The 27,028-nt window shown below is 44.3% G+C and overlaps 1 protein-coding gene across 1 annotated transcript; it reads left to right on the top strand.

The window, feature by feature from the left end:
* The first annotated feature begins 3,599 nt into the window (after window positions 1–3,599).
* Window positions 3,600–26,488, top strand: fn1b (fibronectin 1b). Its single transcript, XM_037095273.1, has 46 exons — window positions 3,600–3,897; window positions 4,152–4,277; window positions 4,619–4,756; window positions 5,721–5,852; window positions 6,206–6,343; window positions 6,429–6,575; window positions 6,666–6,848; window positions 6,997–7,179; window positions 7,383–7,559; window positions 8,864–9,019; window positions 9,129–9,257; window positions 9,382–9,525; window positions 10,890–11,011; window positions 11,841–12,009; window positions 12,102–12,278; window positions 12,885–13,013; window positions 13,138–13,227; window positions 13,317–13,511; window positions 14,497–14,775; window positions 14,876–15,139; window positions 15,222–15,316; window positions 15,524–15,692; window positions 15,857–15,943; window positions 16,139–16,330; window positions 17,550–17,828; window positions 18,042–18,233; window positions 18,347–18,436; window positions 18,803–19,069; window positions 19,337–19,453; window positions 19,543–19,704; window positions 19,792–19,947; window positions 20,053–20,169; window positions 20,912–21,181; window positions 21,276–21,463; window positions 21,548–21,635; window positions 21,732–21,914; window positions 22,019–22,108; window positions 22,635–22,823; window positions 22,911–23,000; window positions 23,423–23,868; window positions 23,969–24,107; window positions 24,656–24,817; window positions 24,925–25,050; window positions 25,139–25,245; window positions 25,345–25,440; window positions 25,738–26,488. The coding sequence occupies exons 1-46, from the start codon at window positions 3,756–3,758 to the stop codon at window positions 25,813–25,815; spliced, it is 7,395 nt and encodes a 2,464-aa protein (XP_036951168.1). The 5' UTR covers window positions 3,600–3,755; the 3' UTR covers window positions 25,816–26,488.
* The last annotated feature ends 540 nt before the right edge of the window (window positions 26,489–27,028 follow it).

The raw sequence follows: 27,028 nt of genomic DNA, 5'->3' as shown, positions 1-27,028 counted from the left end.
TAAAACTAACCTGTTCGCTGATGGCATGAGTGTCAACAAGCTAGCAGCCATGACCTTTTGTTTCGTGAGGATTAAAATGAATTAAATGTAAAACCAAGGCTTGCTTTCTCATGTGCAAACCAAATTTCTTCTGACACTATGTTAACACTGTGTTAAACAGCGCCCAATTCGATTGTGACTGGTATGAAGTCATGCAAACTAGCCAGAGCAGTCTCCTATCCCAGACTGGGAATTAGTGCAGCCAGATTTATTGTGGTGTGGAAATCTGGCTATGCAAACTACTGCTGCACAGGGCGAAGCTAGGTGTTTGCCCAATTTCCAGTTTTTAATTCTACATTAAGGTGGCTCTAGCTTCGTATTAATAGCAAAGACATTAGAACGGTCAGTAAGTTAAAAAGAAAAAACAAAGTGCATTTCCTTAGAAACACCGGATCACAGCTCACTATTTAATACATACATTTTTGGGGGGATTTCCATGAATTACTTTACAGCGTGAAAATAAAGTTGCAGCCACTGTTCACATAACCTTGAACATCATTTTTGGTTCTATTTTCTGTAAAAATTACATAATTGTTGCCTGCTGATGCACTGCTGACTTTTCAAATGAACATCCCTTCCAACTTTTTTTTTCCAATGCTGGTGTTACGCAAGAAAATACTTACATCAGTAAATACAGACATAGAACCCAATTTTTTTTAAGTTGCTTGGAGATTAATGGGAAATCACGCCCCTCTGGGAACTAGGAAAAAACAAATCTAAAAGACTATATCATAGCACTCTGGAGAAATAGTTCCATTTCATCAAGGATTATCAGATCAGGCTTTCACCGCTCCTAAATACAAATCAATCACACTGAGGATAAACAAAATAAATTCACTGTGAAAACATCCAGAGCGGAGATAAATCTCTGTTGAAATATGGATGTTACGTATGGAAAACAGAGACAGAGAGAGCAGAAAAGATGAGGTTGTTCACTTTGATATAAGCCAGGCAGCCTCCCAGAGGCTTCGAGAAGAGACAGCTCATAAATCTGATAGTGAGACCTAACGGCTCAGGAAATTAAGTCATGCCCCAAATACACCATTATAGTGCGGACTGAATGTCTCTTTTGTTCACAAATATTTACACGTTCTTTTACACCAGTTACTCCCCTATAAAGCATAAGTGCACATTTTAGGATTTCGGCAAAATGTGTTGTATAACATCAGTGAGAGTGGAAGTTACACTTTCAGAGTAACACTTGAGATTCTGCGGCTCGAAGCTGTCCAGTGTTGTGAGCCTCCACAGTTTGGCGCTGTTTCACAAGTGGAAAGTATGCGGAGGCCTTTTTTTTTTTTTTTTCCACACAGGAGAGTTTTGTGACTCATTTGCACTCACTTTAAAAACAAGGACAGTGTTTTCTGCTGTGTTCCTCCTCCATTTCCCCAAAACCATCTGTTTCATTCTTCAGCCCCGGGTTACGTCTTGTTCCAGAAGCTCGTGCACTGCGGTATCACACACACAGTACCCGCTCTCCAGACCAGAACCATGAGTAGGTTTACTGGAACCAGAAGCTCCTGCACCATGGCATGACCAAGGCAGCGAGCTGTGGTCAGCTTCTATTTTTTTGTAATTAGGAGAAGATTTCATTTCTTGGAAGAGAAATTAAATTGATATGTTACCCATTTATAAGGTCAAAAGGTTCGCAATAAGATGAGCTTAATGAATTATCCATCTAATGCAAAGGTGCAGCCATATAAATAAAGAGGTTCAAAAGGTCAAAGGGTCATTCAAAAGTCATTTTACAACACTAGGGTCGAACAGCAAAGTCCCTTCATGCTACATGAGAGTGTGGAGCATGAATTGAGGAGTCTCACAGCCTGAAGAGAGAGGATGCTTTGTAGTACTGTAGGTGGTACGGCACGCCAAATCACACAAAATGCCAATTTCAGCATGATGTTGCTTTAATTAAGTAAATTCTTGATCAATATGTGATGGTGAAATTACACTTGATCTGATAGTTAAATGCTTTATAAACGATTAAGCAATTATTCATCATAAAGTTGTAGCTAATATCTTCCAAACTTCATAAATGGTTAATAAAAGATGTGTAATTCATCTGTAAACATTATCTTGATGACTACTGTGAAGTTTCAACTGGCGTTTGAAAAACTTTACAATCATTTGCTAAAGGGTTTAGGAAGCATTTCATTGTGAAACAGTCAAATCATTATTAATGGAAGACTTATTACGCAACACTTAATATTCATTTGATGATCAAGAAATATTTGTTACGTAAAGCAGAAATACTATCCATGATGCCTTAGTGACTCGTAATGTAACTTGCAGTGACCTTTGTGTTATGAACGGAGGGTTTTCTTTTTATTAGAATGTTTTAAATCATTGCTGCTTGGAGAGGTCGTGCAGACTGAATGTGAATTATGGAGGTAGAGGAAAACACTTGGGTTTGTTTCTTTTCTCCGTAACACAGACACATTGACAAAACCAGACAGATGACCAATAAAGTAAGCAAAAACACTGTGATGGATGTGGAGCAGGTGGGGGGAAAGGAGAGAGACTGTGTGTGTTTATGTATATGTGGTGGGAGGTGAATAGGATTTAGATAACGCTGGCTGAGATGTTCCTGTAATACTGATTACATATAGGGCCATATTCAATTAACGTGGTTTTGGACACATTTAAAGCCTGTAACAAGAGATTAACGTTCAGTGTGACACACAAAAAACTATTCTATGGAAAAACACAGTTGCTGAGCAATGACAGTATGAAGAAAAATTATGATTGTGTTTGATTTCTCAACATGGAAAGAAATATATGGCGGTGAACTCTGTTGCACTCGGCCTTCCTGGAAGTTTTCTCTAATTTAGGATGCACCAACGAACAGCAACTGTTATTTCTAGAGCCAGCTGCCCAGGGGCCATTATCCTCCATGGACCCCCAAATGAGTTGAATGAGAGACTTAATTGGAAATTGTATAGCTATGATGTCTGATATTATAATAATACCTGACTTAAGCACAAGTTCTAATTTAAGAGCTGGAAATTGCTGATTTTCTTTTTTTTTTTCTTTTTCTTTTTTTATTGTTGCACATTTTGGGGATTCTGCGCCACATTTTGAGAAGTGGGAGCACTAGAACCAATCATATATGGCACTTTATGACTACTAAGGGGAACTTTCAAAAGTATTTTTCAGTGTCATGATGCATTTACTCGTTTCTTTGAGCATTTGCAGTTTGCAGAGTTGACTAACTTGAACATAAATCTCATTTCCCCAGAAAAAAACACCTCACTCACATTTATAGTGTGTATCTGGGGTCTCTTGTCCTAATGACATTTAGCCTCTGCGTGTCATCTCCCCCCCTCACCTGAACTGACCCCTGCCCTCAGAGGCTCATTCATCCTCACATCTTCATGTTTGTTCTTGCCTTGTGGCTCCTCTCTGTTTCCTGAAAGCGAAGTGTGGAGGGTGAGTCTTGCCCACACTCGGGCGGGTCATCATCATCATCATCATCATCATCATCATCATCTTCCCGTCTCCAGTCAGAGCCCTCCCCCTCAGAGGGCTGCAGCGGTGCGTCGCGGTATAAAACCAGCGCGCTCCCCTCTCCTCAGCCTGGTGCACCAGCTGCGAGGTGGCAGCGGGGAGCAAGAAGTTAGATCTCTCCAAGCTTAACTTTTTGCACTTTAAAAAAAACGAAAAGAAAAACTTTGTTAACTTTTTCTGCTCTCTACTTTTTCTAACCCTTTTCCCTCAAAATGACTGGTAGCCCGCTGACAGGGTTACTGGTTGCGCTGTGCGTCAGCAGCGCAGTGCACGGCTTGCCAAAGAAGAGCAAAAGACAAACCGGCCAGTATCAGGTGTTTCCTGAGCTCCGTGACGCGTCGGCTGTGGCTCAAGGTTGGTTCAACGGCTCACATTATTTTTTTTTAAAGAACTTATTCTTGAGTTTAACGTTTGGAAATGTAATTTTTTTGAGTGCATATTGCGCCAATACATGCAGAAATCTTTGCTGTATCTTTTTCCATATCTAATTACTTTTTAATTCGGTCAACTTTCTTTTGAGATGAACCGAATCATCCAAAAATCTTAATAGCCATTTAACGGTGTTGAGTCACTGTTATGTAACAATATTCTCATTATATGATTTCTAGTCGCCTGTGAAGAAAACGGTCGATCGTTCAGACAGAACGAGCAGTGGGAGAAACCCTACCTTGGTAGTACACTGGTGTGCACCTGCAATGGAGCCGCTGGCATCAAATGTAAAACTAAGCCTGAAGGTCAGTGAGAGACCGACCGGTTCAATAGAGACATGTCTCCGCAGGACATTGCCATTGAACACGAAGGGGATACTGATTTTAGTCTGGGTCAGTTGATTCCCCATGTCTGATACCACTTGTTTCAGAACTTCTGTGTCAGTAACAAGTACATAAAACAAAAAGAAAAATCCAATCCACACCATGACTAAAACACCAGACCTGAGGTTCTTAGTTAAACTTTGGAGGAGACGCACATCTCCATCTGTGCGTCTTTACGCAGCAAGATAAATGTAATCTCCCCAGCAGCTCTACAGAAACAGCGTTCATGTTTAATTTGAAGTTTTCCTCTGTTTCTCCGTCAGTGGAGGAGTCATGTTATGATAAGTACAATGACCGGACATACCGAGTCGGTGAGACCTACGAGAGGCCAAAGGACGGGATGATGTGGGACTGCACCTGCATCGGCTCTGGTCGGGGCAAGATCAGCTGTACCATCGCCAGTGAGTAACCAAACTATTAAACAGCATGCAGTTCAATGATCAACACCACGCAGCATGAAGGCTTTTGAAATTGTTCCCTGCTTCTTCAGTGCATTGCCAACACATGGCAGCACACCAGGGGCCTTAACTAAATATTTCACTTAAAGGTCCAGTGTGCAAGATTTAGGGTCAAATTGAATGTCATATCCATAGTTATGTTTTGTCAAAATGGTTTTCTTAACATAGAATTAGCCTCGCTTCCAGTTTTGCCCCTGGGCTACTTGCAGTATTGCAGTTAAAAATTCCAGTGCAACACAATAAGCGTTTTCTCCAGACCGCTGTTGTGACTCCCAGTATTCTCTTTCTATGTGTAAAATCTCTCACTTAGTTTTGAGCAGAGAAACATGTTTTAAATCTGTGTGGTTGTCAGAGTGTGAACTTGCAGACGGGCCCAGCGGGGAAAATGCTATTGTGTGTATTCATTAGACTGCATAACCAGGAAGTAAACATTGTCGCTAGAACGATGTCCTCCGCCTGCCGAGATGACTAACCTCCGGTTGAGCCCGCCGCTAACTTGAATTGGGATAGAGTCATTTAACTGTGTGGCTCATTTCACAAGGTGCGTGCAGTAAAAAAATACACCCACCTTCACACAGCGGCTTCTTTTACAATGTAAGCTTATGGGAAAACATCCCTTCGAGCCATCATGGTGTAATTACATAGTTTGGCCACTAAATCAGATTTGCTTTAAAGTGTGGCACTATTCTAAGATCCAACCTCTTCTGATTTGAGGTTGATTTTAGAGACGGTTTTTCACCTCAAGGATTCATGAGATGAGGGGTGTTCGGTAAGTTGCGATCTGCAACCTCTCTGTTAGATTTCGGGAAATCCTTCACACCAGACCTTTACATTTGTATGATTTCACATAAAACTTGATCGATGGATATAGTCACTTTTCTTTAAACCAATGGCACATCGTTTACAGATCGTTGCCATGAAGGAGGGAGGTCTTATAAAATCGGGGACACTTGGCAGAGGCCTCATGACACCGCTGACTACATGCTGGAGTGTGTGTGTCTCGGAAACGGCAAAGGGGAGTGGACCTGCAAACCTGTGGGTGAGTCCATTTGAACCGGGATGCCAACTTTTTCCATATGAACCCTGGAATGCCGATGCATGGGAAGTATCGCAATGTAAATGTGCCGTCATGTGTATTCAGCTGCCACCACACACTCATACACACACACACACAAAGTTACAGACAGGGTAGTTTCTCAGAAACATGACTGTTTGATGCCATTGTAAATATTTAACAGCGGTCCAGACAAATAAGCTCAGTGAGTGAGAGAGCACGCCTCTCCTCTTTGCCCACCTTACGCCACAGATATTGATTTTTACTCAGTTTATTGCTCCTGGAAACATCTGGGATGATTTCCATGTATATGAGACTTTCCTCTGATTTCCGTGCAGCTGAGCGTTGCTACGACAACAATGCCGCGTTATCGTACGTCGTGGGGGAGACCTGGGAGAAACCGTACCAAGGCTGGATGATGCTGGACTGCACCTGTCTGGGAGAGGGAAATGGACGCATCACCTGCACCTCAAGGAGTAAGGAGGAAATGAACACACGCACTCAAACACATACTTTACATTCTTGCCTGGCAGCTGTTGACCGCTGTCGTCCTCCGTGCAGACCGCTGCAACGACCAGGATACCAGGAGGTCGTACCGCATTGGAGACACATGGACGAAGCCGGACGCAAGCGGACACATCCTGCAGTGTCAGTGCTTAGGAAACGGCCGTGGAGAGTGGAAGTGTGAGAGACACAACGCAGGCAGAAGTAAGACTCAAAATCTAAACTCTCTCAGCTCTTGTCAGCAGTCGCAGCGCTGACGTGATTCACCTCATTATGTTTTTGTTGTATTTACAGCCACAGGCGCCGTCGTGCTGGCCCCCACCCACACTCGGCAGCAGCCCGAGATGCCAATCGAGGGGACGTGCCGCACAGACTCTGGAGCCACCTACTACGACGGACAGCGCTGGCTCAGGAGCCAGGGCAACAAGCAGATGCTCTGTACCTGTCTGGGCAACGGAGTCAGCTGTCAGGAGTGGGGTGAGTGCAGGAGGGAGGGAAGAAAAAAATTGTTTTTCTTTGACGTGAAATTTGCTTGAGTGCCCCTGATTCATATCACCACAATCAGATTTCTTTGACTCTTCTATAATTACCATCTTCTCTCCCCTTCCTCTCATTTATTCTGCAGAGGCCAGGAACCAGGCGTACGGTGGCAACTCCAACGGTCAGCCTTGCGTGTTCCCGTTCGTCTTCATGGGAAAGACCTACTACTCCTGCACCTCGGACGGACGCACAGACGGGCAGCTCTGGTGCTCTACAAGCTCAGACTATGAGAAAGACCAGCAGTACTCTTTCTGTACCGAGAAGAACGGTGAGACTCAGGAACAGGGACTTAAAAAGAATTTGAACTTTCTTGTAACATCACTCCATTCATTTACTTGATTTACTTTACTCAATTTCACACGTAGTTCTATACAATAATTGGTGCAAATATTATAAAATCTTTCACAAATCACTGAACAAAAAAGTCCCAAAACATGTGCAGTGACTCTTGTATTTCTCTCTCTATTCCAGCCATTGTGGCAACACGAGGTGGAAACTCCAACGGCGCTCTGTGCCACTTCCCCTTCCTCTACAGTGGCCGCAACTACACCGACTGCACCTCTGACGGGCGGCGTGACGGCATGAGATGGTGCGGCACCACCCACGACTACGACACAGAGCAGCGCTATGGATTCTGCCCCATGGCTGGTGAGCATGTGCAGTTACTGTAACTCCTCAGTTAATGTTTCATACAAAGTAATTGAGTATCACATTCATCTGGAGACAGTTTCAGAACAATCATAAAGAATCACATTGTCTTGTCTTTTTATTATAAAGTGCACTATGCTTATCTTCTGACATTTGATTTGCTTGTCCAAATTTGCTAACAATCTGAGAACCATGCTTTAAAGATTTGTATGGAGAGTAGTATATGATTAAACAAGTGTGTGATCTCAAATTGCCATTTTTACACGTCATGGTTTTTATACTGAACAAACAAATAAGATACAACATGTTAATTAGTGAGACTAAGTAGTTCTTGCAGGGGATCTGGGAGGTGACGGGCCAGCTGTTTTCCTCTGTTCCAAGTCTTTATGCTAGGAGGAAGTCTTTATGCATTGCTGGAGCGTCCCTTTACACTCTGTGTCTTGAACACTCCGTTTTAGCAACGCAGTGAGATATTCCGCCTCTGTTAAATCTTTGATGAGCGTTGCACATGTGCATTACTTAACATGCAGGATGTAGCCAATCAGAGGGCAGGGTAGGGCGGGTCATGCCGAGGTAGTGGGTAGTGTGAGCAAAAATAACATCGCTGCAGCTGGTAACCATGGCTTCGTTTGTAGCCGTATATATTTCATAATGAATACTGATACATATGTTTACATAACTGTTACATAGTGACACGTAAGGGCTCGACTCCAAAAGCAGGCGCTTCAGGCAGTGTTTGTGGGAGAGAGTAACTCGCACTGGTGTGGACTTTTCACATTGTGGACCTTTTACATGTACTAAAATGCTACATAACACAAAAAAGGAATGGCACATATCTAAAAATCTAAAAACCTCTTTAATTCTGGAATCAAAGTGACAGATAAATGTTGGTATGTTTTGTGTTTTTTTTTTCCACAATCCAACCTCAGCGATCTGTATGGCCAGTCAGAAAATACTCACATGCTAAACTACCAAGCTATAGAAAAAGATGGATATTTTTTGCAGGGGATGGAATTACACTAAATGTTTCAGTCTGTATCTCATCTTGTTAGATGTTAATGACTGTTCACTTGAATGGGTCACTTGTGGACAACTGGGGACTTAACTGGACTTCATAACTGGTGTTTAAAGGAGAAGGGGTTTATGGTCATGGGACGGTGATGACATAGTCATGACACTGGGCTAACTGGACCAAGGAGAATTCCCTGTCAGACCACACACAGCTGCATGTGAATGTACAGACACACCAACAACAAGTACTTTTTGTTTTTTAAATTTCTTAATTCCTCAATTTCTCTCTGTAGCCCATGAGGAGTTGTGCACCACCAACGATGGATTAATGCATCGTGTAGGAGACAAGTGGGACAAACGCCATGAAATCATGGGTCACATGATGGAGTGCACATGTCTCGGCAACGGCCGTGGGGAGTGGAGCTGCGTTGCGTATTCACAGCTGCGAGGTCAGAGAGCAGAAACAAAACTTCTGAAGTTGTCTTGGAGCAGTCGGAATCGGAAAATAGCGCATCAACGTTTTGTGTTGCTGACTTTTCTCTTTCGTTGTGTGTCCAGATCAGTGCATTGTTGACGGCTTGTACTACGAGGTAAACCAGGAATTCTCCAAACGCCACAACGATGGCCACATGATGAACTGCACCTGCTATGGACAGGGACGTGGGCGCTGGAAGTGCGACGCCATCGGTGAGCATCAGCTCATCTGTTGGGGAATTGAAATGCGAACGCACTTGTCAGCTGCGAAATAAAACGCCGCCCTTCTCGGTCATGTCTGATCACCTCTTTTGTTTTCCTCTGGCTTCTACAACAGATCAGTGTCAGGAGCCACAAACCAGGGCGTTCTACCAGATCGGAGAGTCATGGGACAAGGTCATTCATGGCATCCACTACCGCTGTTATTGCTATGGCAACGGGATTGGAGAGATGAGATGTGAACCTCAGCAGACCTACCCAGGTGGGAAAAACAATCCGCTGTATATCATCCACCTAAAGATGCAATCTACCTTTGTTTCAGTCATCTGTACTTGCGTATAGACGATGTAAACTCAGTCACAAGTGGATGGATGGTTGAGGGTTTAAGTGATTGTAAACATCACACAACATCAAAATTGATGCATTATGTTAGCAAGAAGTTAACGAGTGTCCCACGGATGCAAATTGTGTCAGAAATCCAAATCTGAACACACAGCATGACTTACACTGTCACTTTTATGTTACAGATTTTAAACATTTCTAAATCCATATAGAAATCATAGAGTAAAGCTGTTCCTTACAGCGTCATATCCGCCCCCTAACTCTGTCATTCTTCTGTCAGTCTTCCTCAGAATGAAAGAAATCCAGTGAAAACTGTAAGTTAGTGAGAGCCAAAAGGAACAACCAATAACTAAATTGCCATGAATTTTCATGGGGAAAACTGAGATCAACCTCTGTGATAAATCTGAGGCTCAATCAGGAGGTAACACATTTAAGAACTGAACCCTTGCGAATACGTTTTACTCGAAAAGGTTATTTCAGCTTCATTGTTCATTTCTCCAGCACCTCTCGGTCTTTCTCCGGCAGCTTTTCCAGTAAGTCCCGCTGCCAGTGCTGAGTCTGTGTTTGCTGTACTCGTTAAACTCCCCCACGTTATTGGCCTCCTTCCTCTCACCTTCCCCTGCCCTCCCATCACACGTCACTGAAATAAAAAGGTTCACTTGCCAGGTTAGTGGAGGGAAGCGGGGGTTTGGGCTTTATTTTTTTTTTTTCTCGACTTTGAAGTCTGGCAAATGGAGAAGTGTCGGCCAGTCGAATCACCCCCGCTTTCCACCTGGTCTTTGTAGCTGGAGTCCTCCCCCGCCTGGTGTTATTGTACCGACCTGCTGAGGGTGAGAGGGATGCTGGGCTGGTCCGAGGGTGGAGGGGAAGCCTCATACACACACTTCCCCTCTGGTTGGGTAAAAGTTGCTTAATGTGGTACTTTGTACTGCGGCAGATTGTCTGTCCTCAGTCAAAGACTGACCTAAAAAAGTTAAAGTTGCGACACGATCTGCGGCAGATAAAAGTTTGAACCCATCTGTGTGTTCTTGGGGGTACAGAGGCTAGATCAGCTGTGATGAATATAGTACTCAGGTGTTATCTCACACTATGAGATGTCAGTGGGTGTTCTGGCTGGTTAAGCACCGTCTGGTGGTTTGGTTTTGTCCCAAAAAGATGAATCTGTCTGACAGAGCCTCACCAAGATGTAGCCAACTTTCACCCACACGCTCTGCAGGTAACACTGCTGCATTATGTCTTTGTTCGTGTCCCTCCTGATGTCGGCCTTTTCTCTAATGTCCTCAGACGGCCACAGACCCATCCAGGTGATCATCACCGAGGCGGGAAAACAACCAGACTCTCACCCCATTCAGTGGAACCCGCCTTCATCCGTCCACATCACCCAGTACATCCTCAAATGGAGGATTGTGAGTGTCACTTTCAGTTCGAAATACCTTTTTAAAAACGCTCTATTTTTTTTTTCTTCTTCTCCAAATGGTGTTTTAAATGTGCTGACTGGTGAGCAAACAGTCTGACAGACTGAGTTCAGGTGCTTTTTGTAACGCTGAGTGGAATTTGAGCACGGACAAACAAAATGATTAGAGGGCACATGAACTCCCCCTCACAGTCTGCATACACAAACACAACGTTTTTAAGCCAATTCCCTGTGAATTTTTTTTTTCTCTCTCAGACTTTCTTCTCTTTGAAGACCTCAAGACCTTAAAAAAAAAAAAAAAATCCTCTGAAGGAGTTTGTATATTTTGGACTGCAAAGTCACTCCAAGCCCTTGGCTGACCCTCCTGCTGAGAAGGTTTGAAGTTGTGCGACAGAGTGCAAAGCCAATTTAAACACCTCTTAATCAGGATGTAGCAGCGTGTGGATCAAAGACAGTGTTCAGTCCAAAATATACAGGCTACCATATAAACTCTAAATAAATGAAGGATTCCAGTAAATTCTGACAACATTTCACAGTTTCTTTAATTTCCCTTTATCAGTGCTTTATCTGTGTTGTCTGTATTGTTCAGTACTTTAAAGATTTATACTTTCAAGAGTTTGGAAATCAGATTAATCAATTTGAAAAATCTGTCTCACCAAAATCATTCAGCAGGTGTTACTATGCTTTTAACCATAGTTGCTGTTTAATTGTAGATCTTCAAAACACATTTTTTTTTTCAGAGCACTCTTGCCTATGTCTCTTCAAAAGTTGAGATTTAGAAGCCAGCATACTTTATGTAAAAACTCATTTTCACTTTTTAGAAAAATAGCCATTCGCCTTGGAAGGAAGCCACCATCCCCGGCAACTTCAACTCCTACACCATCAGTGGGCTGCGTCCAGGCGCCACCTACGAGGGGCAGCTGATCAGCATCCTGCGCTACGGCCGCCGCGAGGTCACGCGCTTTGATTTCACCACAACCCACGGTTCTCGTGAGTAGACTTGAGCGGTGACTTTTTCTTAATGCCAAAAATCGGAAGGAGGAAGCACTCACACGGAACATTATATCCCTGTATGTCTCCAGTGGAAACCTCTGAGGGAGAGACGAACGTCCCTCCTCCAGTGTTGGACACCTCTGAGTCGGTGACAGAAATCACCTCCAACAGCTTCGTTGTGTCCTGGACCTCGGCCTCTTCTACCATCTCAGGCTTCAGGGTGGAGTATGAGCTCAGTGAAGACGGTGCCAAGCCGCAAGTCCTGGGTGAGAAAACTTTTTCATGAGCACTGAGACCTCCTCGATGTTACATGCACATATTTAAATGGATCCTTTGATTGCATTGTTGTTGGTTTTTTTGTTGAGGTTCTGGCTGACGTATCTCAGGTTAAATGTGGTCATCAGATTTGTTGTATTTCACACAGTGACACCAGTTTCATTAGGAGCAGGGCTGGGTGATAATGGATTACATGTAAACAGGGTTACGCAGTCAGATAAGAAAAAATGAGTTGCAATAATTAAGGATGACTTGATTTCATGTTTGATTAGGTCTCTCTCTCGTATAAAACTTCCTAATGAATATGCTGAATAAGTTCTACTGTGTATCATATTGAGGTTGATGATAATGGAGTTTTAATTCCTTTTTACTGAAATTGAAAGTGGAAAATGAACACTTTTAATAAGTGCTCCTCTTGCACCACATCCTTGGGGAAATATTTTCCTGTAATGCAATGATTATGTAAGTAATTAACCTGTAATTTAGAACTTTAGTATTTAGTACCGCATACATTTCAAAGTAATCTGACACGACCCTGATTAGGAGTAGATTCAAATGTATGTGCATCACTAACTAACTTTTGTCTGCATCTCCAGATCTTCCTCGCACAGCCACCTCCGTCACCATCGCTGACCTCCTGCCAGGACGCAGATACAATGTCAACGTCTACGAGCTCCCAGATCAGGGACAGCCGAACCTCATCCTGACCACCTCCCAGACCACAGGTGGGAAAAATCCTCCTCCTCCTCTTTGTCATGACAATTCGCTCAGGACAATCCAATATAGCAATATTTCTTTTTTTACGAAAAAATGTGACATGACTGATTCCAATTATTTTCCTTTCCCCAGCTCCCGACAAGCCTGCTAGGCATGCAGTCGATGAGGTGGGAGAGAAGTCCATCCGAATCAGCTGGTCCCGGCCTCAGGCTCCCATTACTGGTAAGGATCTCGTCTTACAGATGAGTTTGTCCTACTGTCGAGATCCTTTGTATTCCGGCTGCGTGTGACTGTGTGTTTGTGCCTGCCAGGTTACCGTGTGGTGTACACACCGTCGCTGGAAGGCAGCAGCACCGAGTTGAACCTGCCAGAGTCAGTGACCTCAGTGACCCTGGCTGACCTTCGCCCCGGTCTCCTTTACAACATCAGCATCTACGCTGTGGAGGACGACCTGGAGAGTGAGCCTGCTTTTGTGCAGGTCAACACCGCTGGGTCTCCTCTGCCAGGTACACATTTTTAAACAGATGTTAAAGCGAAATTTACTGAAAACTGCCTCATAGATTGTGTCATCCTGGGCTTCCTACATCAAGCCAGTGGCAGGTACTTCAGTATGTTAATTCATATTTGATGTTGAATTATTCTTTTAAAACCCTTCTTTTTCTTTTGGCTTCCAGAGAGAGCTAGGCAGATTAAGTTTATACTCGTAGCTGAAGATTCCTTATAGGGCCAGGGAGCTTTATGAAGGGCTTTCCAGTGTTTGGGAAAGACTGAGCTTGTCAAAACACTGCTTTGTCAAAATATGCTCTTACAGCTTAAGCTATACCATCGTGATATCTTCTCAGGGGCTGCTTATCTTCATCCCAGCCTATCATGGCCTCTGAGTGAACTCTCTTTAATTCATGGTGGGCTCAGAAACACCAGTTCAGACGTGGTTAAAACACTTACGAAGGCAAGCATGCATGTACAGCCCACACCTGCACAGAGGCACACACACACACACACACACACACACACACACACACACACACACACACACACACACACACACACACACACACACACACACACCTCATAAATCCTCAGCACGATCTTATATTGGCTTTCTCTTTCTGACTTTCTCCTCCCTGTGCCTGGCTCGGAACATTCTGCAGTTTTATTATGCTCAGGAAACAAAACCAGATGGTGTAGAGAGCAGCTCTGAGTTGTTATAAGCCGTGTCTGATCGAGCGTTACATTTTATGCTTCATCGGAGCCATTATTGATGAGATCTGTGCATTTTTTTTTTAAAGGTCTTCCTCGTAGTTTTGGGGAAGATATTTTAATCAGAGGGAAAAAACATGTTATCTTAATTAGCTGAATAAATGAATTGTCGACAAAATGTCTGATTTTTGATTTGCCAAAAAAATAAATGTGGACCCCTTCTCGATCAATAATGCTCCATATGCTAGAACTTATACACCTTTCAATTAATGCACTACTTCGTGTCCACAGAGGTGGTACCGGCGCCCACGGAGCTGCAGTTCTACGAGGTTTCAGATGTGAAGATCACCATCACCTGGACTGGTCCACCCAGCGAGGTGACTGGTTACAGGGTGACCTACTCCCCTATTGGCACCGACGGCAGAGAGCTCAGGCCCCTGCAGATGCCCATTTCACCAAACGCCTATGCCGACATCACCCACCTGCAGCCGGGCACGCTGTACCGCTTCTACATCTACGCCATCAATGGCGGAGTGGAGAGCGAGCCGCTGGTGGGAGACAAGTCCACCAGTACGTATCACCAACGACAAGGGAGCCTCGATCAGACCCCAAAGTATAAGACATGAGAGATTTCCTGTTTTACATGTGTTTTGTTTTCTAACCTCTCCAGAGCCCGACTCGCCCACTGATGTGCGTTTCACCGACGTCGGCCACGACAGCGCGTTGGTCATCTGGCAGGCTCCCCGCGCCATCGTCACCGGCTACCGTCTCTTCCTCAGCATCGAGGGCTCCACCCCTGTCGAGAAGAGGATCCCGGGTGGGGTCAACCAGTACGCTTTGAGGAACTTGCGTCCAGACACCAGATACACCGCAGTCCTCCACTCTGAGCTGGACAACGAGCTCAGCGAGGGCGTCACGTCATATTTTGAAACCAGTCAGTATTAAGATTCACGGAACATGGGCAGAGCGGAGTGTGTTGCTGGAATGGATTTTTAATGATCTTTTCCTCCTCACAGCTCCTCAGATGGGAAATGCTCCTCCTTTCAGCACTGAAGTGACTGATACCTCTATCATTGTCACCTGGATACCTGTCCGCAGGTTCAGCTATAAGGTAGACCCTTTTTAGCATCTATAAGCTTATTGTTTTGGTTTTATGGCAAACAATTTGTGATGGGCTAACATGTTCGGCCAACAATATACAGTACATCAGCGTTAAATATAGATAATTAATTCAGATGTAATGTCCTTGTCTTTTGGTATGTTTTAAGTGTATTTTGGAGGTTTCTGATCTCTGAACACCTGCCTCTTTCTCCCCCAGCTGTCTGTCCTCCCCAGCCAGGAAGGCGAGTCTCCCAGAGAAGATACCTCTGACTCTGGACAAATTCAAATTCTCGGCCTGATTCCTGGAACTCAGTACACCTACTCTGTTCAGCCCATCTTCAACGGACGCAACCGTGGAAACCCCATCACCCGCAACGTCGTCACTTGTACGTATCCGATTTATTTTAACCTAGAGAAAAAGCAGACACGCCGCTAGAATAGAAGTTGTAAAAACTGATCCAGAGATACCGCTGTGCGCTCACGTAGCACTGTTCTTAGAGTTTTTGTAAGAAAAAAAACCCAACTTTCTCATGCTCTCCTCTTCTCGCAGCCCTGTCTCCTCCTACTGACCTCAGAGTTGAGTCAAATCCAAGCACGGGAGATCTCACTGTCCACTGGGTCGCCTCCAGAACACCAGGTAAATATTGACTGTGCTCCCCACGCACGTTAGTTCGAGCCAAGTCTAGACCTTGGCCTTTGAAAGGGTTTTTTTTTTTTCACCATGACAAATGTCTCTTCCTGGTATTTCCTCTTCATTTATCACACTGACTCATAAATAACAAAAACCTCTTGACTTCACGTTCTATTTCTTAACTCTCCCCACCGTCTGCAGGCATCACAGGCTACAGGGTGACCAGCACGCCAACCAGCGGCCAGCGAGGAAACTCCCTGGAAGAGTTTGTCCGAGCTGATGAAACCTCCTGCGTGCTAGAGAGCCTGAATCCCGGGGCAGAGTACAACGTCAGTGTATTCACCACCAAGGGTCATTTGGAGAGTGTGCCTGTGTCCACGATCATCACACCAGGTAGGAGCCACCAGGAAAGCATTCACACGTAGGCATCAAAATACATGACTGCGTCCACAGAATAGGCCAGAGCGTGTTTGTGTGGGAGAAAGAAAGAGATATGTAGTTTCTCAAGAAATGAGCTGCATGAATATATTTTTTAGGCCACTTCAGAGCAAAACGACCTCACAGACACAACATCATTAAGTTAAAAACTCATCGTCCTTTTAGCTCTGTTTTGGTCTCCACCAACACCACCACAAATATATTGGTCTTCTTGCTCGATGTTCGACTTCACCTCCTAGCTCCTAGCTGCCTTAAATCAGACTTGCTAACTTGATCTATCAGCTGTATGGTGTTGGGCATACTGTAGTATGCTGCTGCAAGCAAGGCTAAAGGGTAACTCCACCAACTTTACACATCAAACTGTGTTCACAGGTCTTGGGGAGTAAAAGTGCATATGTGAAAAAAGTACCATAAAACCTTTTGTGGCTCCAGAGGAAGCTGAATGTCATCTGATAGATTAGCTCCGATGATGTCACTAGGTGGCTAAGTTGCATTGTGGGCAATGTGGGCACCAGGTTATAAAAAGAAATATGAATGCCTGAATTAATGAAAGTGGTATCTCTGGTTCTGTTGCATCTGTATTTATAATTTGTTTTTCTGTCCATAATGAGTTCAACAGTGTTGCAGGAGTGCAATCCTAAACTAGTGGACTGCTTTTTAAAACCAGGCGCCTGCATTACCCACAATGCAACTTACCCACCAAGTGATCTCAGTGGAGGCAATTTATTAGATTACATGCAGCCTCCTCTGGAGCCACAAAATACTTTATACTACTTTTTTCACATGTACAGAAGTTCTCCCCCAGATACTTGTACCACTGAGATTTAACCCAAATCTGAATGAGGTATTAAACCAAAACAATGTGCTAAAAGGGGCAAAAAAAAAACTGCATGCAGGGTTTCTTTGTTTATTGCACTAATGCACTATTAACATGATCACTGCATGAGGAGCATGTCCAGAACTGTAGTATAACTCACTGCTTTGATTATAATTTCTGAGTGTGTATTGACTTAAGTGGTATATAATTATCTCTACCAGCATGGCTACTGTTTCTGACTGCTTTACTGGGAAATAAATGGTTCTTGATATAACCAATGCAATTATTATTGGTTTTCTTTCTTCTTCCTGTCTGTCTAATTGTGCCTGTGCATAGCAACTAACCCAGCCCTTCCAGACATCCTCCCACCAAATCACATTGACTTTGTCGACATTACCGACACCACCATTGGCCTCCGCTGGATCCCTCCGAAAAATGCTACCACTGCTTCTTACCTGATAACGGTAGTAGCGTCAGGCGAGGGCTTGCCGATATTTCAGGATATGGTGCGAGCAGCTGCTGGTTATTACAGGATTCATGGTTTGGAGCCGGGCGTGGACTATGACATCAGTATCTTCGCTGTTAGCGATGGCCGGGCAAGCAGGCCGACCACATACAGAATTCTAACACAAGACGGTGATTTAACTCTTTGACTCCATCAGTGGGAAGGGCTTGGGTTTTGATCTAAGAGAACGGATGAAGACACATTAACAACCCTATTATTAACATACATGATACATTCAAAAGCTACTGTAAATTTCAGATATGTATCATGTTATTGATGTTTTCTTTATGCCATTTTTGTTGTTTTCTGTGTTACCAATGGCTTTTAACTGCTCACTCTTCCAGTCATTCCAGCACCAACCAACCTGCAGTTTGGAGGGGTGGGTCCTGACCACATTAGGGTGACATGGACAGTCCCCAATGTTGCCGCACCAAGTGACATCTCTCGGTTTGTCATCCGTTACCACCCCGTGGCCACAGATGATGACGTCAAGGAGGTTAATGTTGGCGGGGCGACCAACACGTTCCTGCTGCAGAGTAAGACGGCATAAAAGTCTCGTCCATTTTAAAAAAAAGTGAAAATGAGGTGTTTTTCTATGCTTCATGTCAGGCCATTCTAACTGTATAGTTATCTCTCCACTTTCATATAGACCTGCTGCCCAACACTGACTACCACATCAGCGTTGTCTTAGTGTATGGTGAACGGGAAAGTCAACCAGCCACAGGGACTCAGAGGACAAGTGAGTGTGACAGAAGGGGCTTTAAGGAAGAGCCAGGGGTTCCTCAATACTTGTTCATGTCCATTTTTTACCTTCTAGCTTTAATAATAAACATCAGACAACATCTGTTTGGTTTTGAAACAATAAACATTAAAATCAGCAAATGATAGTTAAAAACCCCCTTTAAGTTTAACAATTAGTACTGAAGTCTTGTGTCAGTTAGTAGCTTAGGTTGAACATGTATGCATGTTTTGTAGGCTGATCACAATAATTTGGTGCTATGGTATTATAATGACACCAAGTCAACAACCTACAAATTGTTTAAAGTTTTGATAAGAATGCGTGTATTTTAACATGTCTCCTAATCTTCAATCCTTCTCTCTTCAGCTCTGGACTCCCCGACTGGCTTGGACTTCTCTGACATCCGCACCAACTCCTTCACCGTTCACTGGCTGGCTCCGACTTCTGTCATCACCGGCTACCGCATCCGCTACCAGAAAACGAGCGGCGGACGGCCCAAGGATGAGAGGCTGCCCCCAAGCAGGAACTACTTCACTTTGACCGGACTGACACCTGAGACAGAGTATCTGGTTCATGTGTATGCTGTCAGCAATGGCCAGGACAGTCTGCCCCTGACTGGCACACAGGCCACCAGTGAGTTCCTGTACTGGTTTTTCCGTTCATTTCTTCCTCTGTTCTCTTACTGCGATCGCTCAGCTGAATGTCAAGCAAAATTGCATACTGCGTTTCCTTCGATTTTTCAGTCAGATCCAATCAGTATATCGTCTCTAGTCCCCATACCTTTTTGTCTTAATATGGTCACTTCTGGCTCTATAAAAACCAGAAGGTGAAGATAACAAACCAGTGGGCGATGTGATGATGGGTGTCCGCTGGATAACAATGCGCCTCTTTCCTCTCCAGTCTCCGATGCTCCTACTGACCTTGAGGTAACATCGTCCACGCCCACCAGCATCACCATTCGCTGGGAGGCCCCCTCGGTCACAGTGAAGAATTACAGGATCACCTATGCAGGAGAACGTATGTACATGTGTTTTAATTCCTAGTTTCCTCTAAACCTCCAACATGTTTGGAGTTTAACACCTGGCCCTTCTTCAATCTCTATCTAGGTGGTGAGCGTCCTCAGGAGTTCTCAATCCCAGGCACTCAGACCACTGCCACCATCACCGGGCTGAACCCTGGTACTGACTACACCATCACTGTCTATGCTGTTACTGGAAGAGGGGACAGCCCTGCCTCCAACACCCCGGTCTACATCACGCACAGGACTGGTACAGCAACCTGACGGTTTTTAAAATATCTAATTGTTGAGGGTTGAAGTAAGTCTGAAGCTCATAATGTTCCCATCTCATTTTTAGGTACCGAGCCCCCCACTGACATGAAACTGACTGACGTGAGTGACAACACTATCACAGTGCGCTGGTCTCCTGCTCAGGGACCAATCAGAGGCTACAGAATCACCGGTGTTCCCAAAAATGGCCTGGGACCCTCCTACTCTGAGGTGGTGGCCCCTGGTAAGATGACGAACAGCGTGTTCCGCGTTTTATATCTAATCTTTGATTTTTTTCTAACACAGTATCCCCTTTCTCATTGGCTCCTTTTCTGATCCTCTGTTGCAGATCAGAGAGAGATGACATTCACAGGTCTGATGCCCACTGCTGAGTATGTTGTGAGTGTCTACGCTCTGGGCAGTAACGGACAGCCCTCTTCCCCTGTGGTCGGAAATGCAATCACTGGTTAGTTTGACTCGATTCAGTGAAAATGGATCATTTTCAAATTTGACATGTTTATAATATAACCTACGAGAGTAGGTTTACATGCTTTAATGTTCAAAAACAGCATATGTTTTCTCTGTCTGAAATGCTCTGTTTTAGCTCCCGCCCCCTTCCTGAATATTAGCTCACACATGCCTGAGCCAGCACCAACAAGAGAACAGCTGTGCTAAATGAATTCTGGCAAAAGTAGTTGCTAGGCATAAATTATGTAAATGTGTGACATGATGACATTGTGTGATGTTACAAAATCGTGAATCTAAAGGCGGGACCACTGACGAGGCGTTTCATGAGCAGTGTTATCGTGGGAGAGAGGAGCTTCTCTTGGTGCAGACTTTGACCTTTTTAATATTCCCGATCTTTCACATACAAAACTCTGATGAAAAGGGTAAAAAATTAAAACGTTTTAGGATCACTGCGAAATGGGTCTCCTTTAGGTTAATTGGAATTAAATTCAAAGTGCTTTCATGTTCATTTCATCTTCACAATCTGGCTGCTGATTTGCAGATCTGTGACCAAGAGTTCTATCTCCCAATATTGTACATGCTTTAATATTGCCACCAGATTAACTCATGACAGATAAGACAAAAGAAATCTCAAGTCTTGCTTTATGATCTGTTTATATGCCTATATACCCTTTGACATTAAAAAAAAACAACTGTTCAGAGCTGAAATGAATAACCTCCTTCCTCCTCCTCTCCTGCAGCTATGGACCGTCCCAAAGACCTGACCTTCTCCGACATCGACTCCACCTCCATGCGCATCACTTGGGACAGTCCAGACGGCACTGTGACATCATACCGCATCCTGTACTCCAGCCCAGAGGAAGGCGAGAGAGAGCTGCGTCCAGCACCCAGAGGAGACCAGGACAGTGTGCTGCTGAGAGGTCTTCGCCCCGGGACAGAGTACACCATTAAAGTCATCGCCCTCCACGACCGAACTCCCAGCAAACCGTTGGTGGGAACCCAGGCCACAGGTAGGAATACAAAGAAAAAAATCAACACATTCACGACTTCATTTACACATTCCCATGTCTCCAATCCTAAATCTATTTTCCTTTTCTGTCTCAGTGATCCCTACTCCAACCAACCTGATGATCTCAGAAGTCGGTCCCTCCGCCTTCACTGTGTCATGGCGAGCCCCCAATGCACGCCTGACAGGCTACCGTGTGGTCGTCAACCCCAAGAACATCAACGGCCCCCCTAGAGAGATGAACGTTGCTCCGGACACCACGCGTGTCGTCGTACCAGGGCTCATGGTAAACACGGCTCTGCTTTCAGTGTTTACATGGATCCATAGTCAGTCAGTGAGTAAATGTCAACTGTATGTCTGTGTTTCATAGGTGGCAACAACTTACCAGATTTCCGTCTACGCTCTGAAGAACTCTGTCACCAGCAGACCGCTGGAGGGGGAGGCGACCACACTGGAAGGTAAGTGGCAGCACCATAAATGTACACATTCCCAGTCATCACCGGTTATTACCCACCGCTCTGTTGATTTTCTGTTTTCCTTTCTCCTCAATGCAGACGTAAGTCCTCCTCGGCGCGTGCGTATCTCTGATACGAAGGATACGTCTTTCACACTGACCTGGCGCGCCAAACCATCGGATACCATCACTGGTTACCTCATCGAGGCCACACCGATGACTGGCTCACATCCCGCCATCAGAAGGAACTTCCCAGCACCTACAGAGACCTACACTTTCACAGGTACACCTCACCTACCAGCTTAGCAGACCTTTAAAAAGTCAGAAGTGTGATTCTGGTGTTTTGGACTTGTTTTACCGTTTTTTGTTGTTGTTGTTTTTCTCAAGGTCTGCAGCCAGGCACCAGGTACCACGTCAAGCTGTACACTCTGAGTGGCAACACGAGGAGCGCCCCATTCACTCTGACTATTGAAACAGGTACTACACATATCTGTGTTTGATCTGTTCCATTGTGAAAACATTTCAAGCTTCTTCATCTGAATTTAAGTTTACTTCAGATTTTTGTGTATATAAAGAAAATGATTTAGATGTTAGTCGCTGGTGTTTTATCTCCATCATTGCGTACATAAAATAATGTATATTGAGTACCATTTGAATTTGAGTAACTTAAAAAGAAAGATTAAATTAAACTATTAAATAAAACTCCATAAACAGCAATTGTTGTGTTTTTATAAAACATTTGAGAGCGAAAAACATCTGGCGGGCCAACTTTGGCCCATGTGGCCCCCTTTAGGCAGCCTTGCTTTATTTAAATGCAGCCACGGTAGATACACCAGTTTTCCAAATATGGACATACAGTGTAGAACAATGTTGGTCTTAAAGGGAAATTCTGCTGGTTTTACACATCAAAGCCTGCATATAAGGAAGAAGCTGTACAAATCTATCTGTGGCTCCGGACTGAGCTCGGAGATCGCTTGATCTGACATGATATTTTTCTCCATAGAAAAACCGGTGGTCCAGGCTCCCACCGGCCTCCATTTCACATCTTTCACCCCCACCTCCATCTCCTTCACCTGGCAGCCACCTGCCACACACATCACAGGATACTACATCAGTTATGAGGAGCAGGGAGGACAACCACGTGAGCTCATCCCACGACCCCACGCTGGCCAAAACTACGCCACCATATCCGGTATGCACTTGGTCAACTGGTCCATTTTCACAACAAATATATTTGTCACTAAAACAATAACTAACAACTACTGACAACTCTTTCCAGGCCTGAGACCAGCCACCGAATACACCATCAAGATCATCGCCATCCAGAACACGCAGAGGAGCAGCCCTCTGGTGGGAAGAGCCAGAACTCGTGAGTATTTGGGGATTTCTCCTCTGTGCAGGGACAAATGTGATAGCAAAGGCGATGCATTGAAATGATGTTAAGAAGTCCAAGATTCAAATGCAAACGTAAGGGATGGATTGGCAGCTTTAATCTGCTCAGCTGAGCCGAATGTTTTGCTGTCATAGCGCAGAGGCCTTGAGGTAAACTGTGCAGTGAATCAGCGTTTAGCTCCTAAAACAATAATACCTGTTTTTATTTTGAATGCCTCCAGAAATGCCATTCAAAATACCTGGCGTGTTTGTAATACTGCATTGAGACACAGTCTGCCATGAAGTAGCGATGCTGCTTAACCGTCACCTCCTGTTGGCTGAGACATGTTGTTGCATCTCTGCTTCACCTGCCGCCTCATCTAACCTGCTTGCTTCCCTAACCCCGTCTCTCCCGCCCAGAACCGGACTTGCTTGTCCTGCCTCTGCCCAACCGCCCCGGAGGTTCCGGTGACAGGTTGGACGTGCCCGAGGACACCACAGTCCAGGTAGTGGGCAACGGTGGCACGGATGGGCAGGGTGGTCAGAGCCAGCATGTGGAGTACACAGAGTACAACAACAACAACAACGGAGACAACAACAGATATAGTGGGAACAGTGGCAACCCACAGTCCCCCTATGGGCAAGTACGTGAGCCGCTGGTGTTTTTGCCCCTTCCTGATGCAGAGGGCCGCAGACTGCCCATCCTGAAGCTGAACCTGCCCATCGGCGCCACGTTCGATAACGAGACGGATCTGCCCCAGGAGGTCCAGACTCAGACCTCCATCTCCTGGAAGCCTTACAGCCAGAGCAACGCCTACCTGGTGTCCTGCTCTCCTCTCACACACTTAGAAGAGAAGATGTTCCAGGTAAGAGACGAGCTCAGCCCATATTCATCAGTCGTATTTGATTAAATCAATTATTTAATGTGATTAAAAACCTTTTTTTTTCCTCTCTCTTCCTTTTCAGGTCCGCCTGCCAGGCACAGCCACCACTGCCACCCTGATAGGACTCACACCCGGAGCCAACTATAATGTGATTGTGGAGGCTCTGCTGGGTGCGCTCAAACACAAGATTCTGGAGCAGGTCGTCACTGCTGGAAACACAAGTAAGCTTCCAGAGTCTAAAATAAGCCAGATTTAGTCAAAAATTCAGTGTAAAACAACTCCTGATAATTAACTTGAGGCAGCACTTGTGTGATGGGGAGAAGAGTGTCTGATCTGACCTCAGAATTTCCTTTACTTTTCTATGTTATATTAACCAATTAATTTATTTTCAATAAACAAAGTTACACTAAAAATAACATTCAAAACATGAATAATGTCCTGTGCCCTAAGTGAGAAAAGAAAAATCCTGGATCTGTCCCCTTTCACGGATCCGCACCAAAAGTTAAAAGTTAATGGGGTCTAAACTGGACTAAGACTCAAACTCCATATGAGTTTTTGGAAATCCATTCAGTAGTTTTTGTGTAAACGTGCTTACAAACCAACCAACAAGTGGACACAAGTAAAAACAGAATCTCCTTTGCAGAGGTAATAAGTAAATGAAAACTGAAAATCATTCTAAAGTAATGACTCAATAATTGACTAATTGACTAATCAAGCTTCAGTTATCAATTGGCTTACACACATTGTTCCCCTACCCATCTTCCTTCAGTCCCAGAGGGAGTGCCCTCCGATAAGGACTCATGTTATGACGCCTTCACCGCAACCTACCATGATGTTGGTAGTGAATGGGAGCGGATGTCTGAGACCGGCTTCAAGCTGTGGTGCAGGTGTCTGGGCCTGGGCAGTGGCCACTTCAGATGTGACTCATCTAGTAAGTTTTTGGGATATTTTTTTTCCCTACATAAGCATATTTGGAATTATACGACTGAATACACACATTTACAGTTTCTCTAACAACTGTTTCTCTTCCACCATTAGAGTGGTGCCATGACAACGGAAACAACTATCGCATCGGAGAGAAGTGGGACCGCCGCTCAGAAAACGGTCAGCTGATGAGCTGCACTTGTCTGGGAAATGGCAAAGGAGAATTCAAGTGTGAACCACGTAAGGACTCTTAAGACTCAAAGAAACGTTCTACGACTGTAACACAAAAGGCGTGAAGGAGTCTAATTGGTGATGTGTGCTCACACAGATGATTCAGTGTGCTACGATGATGGCAAGACATACCAGGTGGGAAACCAGTGGCAGAAGGATTACCTGGGCGCCATCTGCACCTGCACATGCTTCGGAGGACAACAGGTACGACACATCGGCCCACCCTGGCTTTTGCGCCTGATGTTCAGTGCGAGTTACCAGAAGCATACTTTAAATACAAACTTGTGTGTCTGGTCTCATCAGGGCTGGCGATGTGAGAACTGCCGCAGACCAGGTGCTGATGTCGATGCTGGTCTGCTTCAGCCTGTTAGATATGGAGACAACACACTACGCAGAACGGTGAGTGGAATAAATAACACGTCTTCATTATTTTATGGGTTTTCTTTCCCCATAAAGATGTCGCAGGGCATCTATGCATCGTCTGGCCCCTTGATGTAATGTTATGGTCAAAGATTGTCAGGTTGTCATACAAACATTTTAGTATATCATTCTTCTGTTTAATACCAGTTAATTTCTGTTCAAGCTATTCAATAAAACATGTTCTATACATATAATATGAGCCCCGCTGAGCTCTATAACAGAACAGGATTGTTTCTACTTTGGCATGTGATCACACCTCTTCAAATCTCCCTCCAGAATATCCACTGCCCCATCGAGTGCCTCCGACCCGAACTGCTGGCAGACGCACACGTTCCTCCAAATCCTCGCGAGTAAAAGATCGGTCTTCTGACTTCTGCTTCGTTTCCCTCACCGACCAATCGCTGCACTGTCCCTGCGACTAAATTAACTGCCTTATCACTTTCTGACACATTTGTTTAGCTAAAAGGTGTTAAACTGCCCTGCTGCCTGTTTAAAGTGATCCTCTTCTAAAGCCAGTCTTTTCACTGTTGACTGTCAAGTCTTTAAATTCACGCTCTACTGGAAGATGCAGACTCCCTCCGCTGTAATATTTTGTGTAACAGTGGAAGTTATAAAGGACTTGTCACCCAGTCAGATTTCTATACTTTTGTCAAATTGGGTGTTTGTTTTCCCATTTAAATGTCAAAAAACATTTCTTCATCAAAGAGCAGAAACTGTCAGAAAGTAAGCACTGTGTTAAAGAATGTCATTGTAGTCATTAACAAAATGTTTGTCAATGAAAATGTGCTTTCCTTTTCTGTAGCCCTTCTTCTGAGGGGTCGCACTGTGTGTGATTGACACATTCTGAAATCTGATGTCTGTCTACTAATTTATCCCTTTAATCTCAACGTGTGAATGTGTGAACTGGGATGTGAGGATTTGAACTGTTCTATTTTTGTACTTTTTGTTGTCCGTTCCAAAGTTGTTTCTACCTTCGACAAGAAGAAGTCCCTTATTTTAATAAAGCTGGAGAGATCCTGAAACCTAACTGCAATGTGGTGTTTGTTTTTTTATTTTGTAAAGATGTTTTGCATTACACTCGCAAAAAAAAAAAAAAAAAAAAAGCAGGAGACGTAATGGTGTCCGAAAAAAGATTAAATGAATGAGAAAGAGTCTTAAAGACTTATGTAGAAAATGGAAAGAAAATGTGTAAAACCAGTTCAAGGGCCAAGCTTAAGTCATTTGGGAGGTTAGAAAATTAATTCCCTGACATAAAATTTGATACCGTTCACATAGTAATATCAAACTGTCTTTAACCTAATCTACACCCATACAGCTCTGTGACATTGTACTTCGGCACAGCAGTGCTTTGAGCTAAATGCTAATGTCTGCATGCTAACATGCTGATGTTTAGCAAACAGAATGCTCAGTGTGTTAGCTTGCTATTAGTTTTTGCTAAATAGCACTGAGGTCCCCACGGACACTGCAAGTGCACACTTTTTCTCTAGCGCCCCCAGCTGAGTAATATTTTGAAAATGTAGTGAAATATCTAAACTTTTCAGTGGATTATCATGATATTTTGTTCAGT

The sequence above is a fragment of the Acanthopagrus latus genome, chromosome 4 (genome assembly GCF_904848185.1).
Source record: "Acanthopagrus latus isolate v.2019 chromosome 4, fAcaLat1.1, whole genome shotgun sequence".
Lineage (NCBI taxonomy): Eukaryota > Metazoa > Chordata > Actinopteri > Spariformes > Sparidae > Acanthopagrus > Acanthopagrus latus.
Note: the sequence above shows the minus strand (reverse complement) of the source record. Positions and strands in the feature narration are given on the sequence as shown.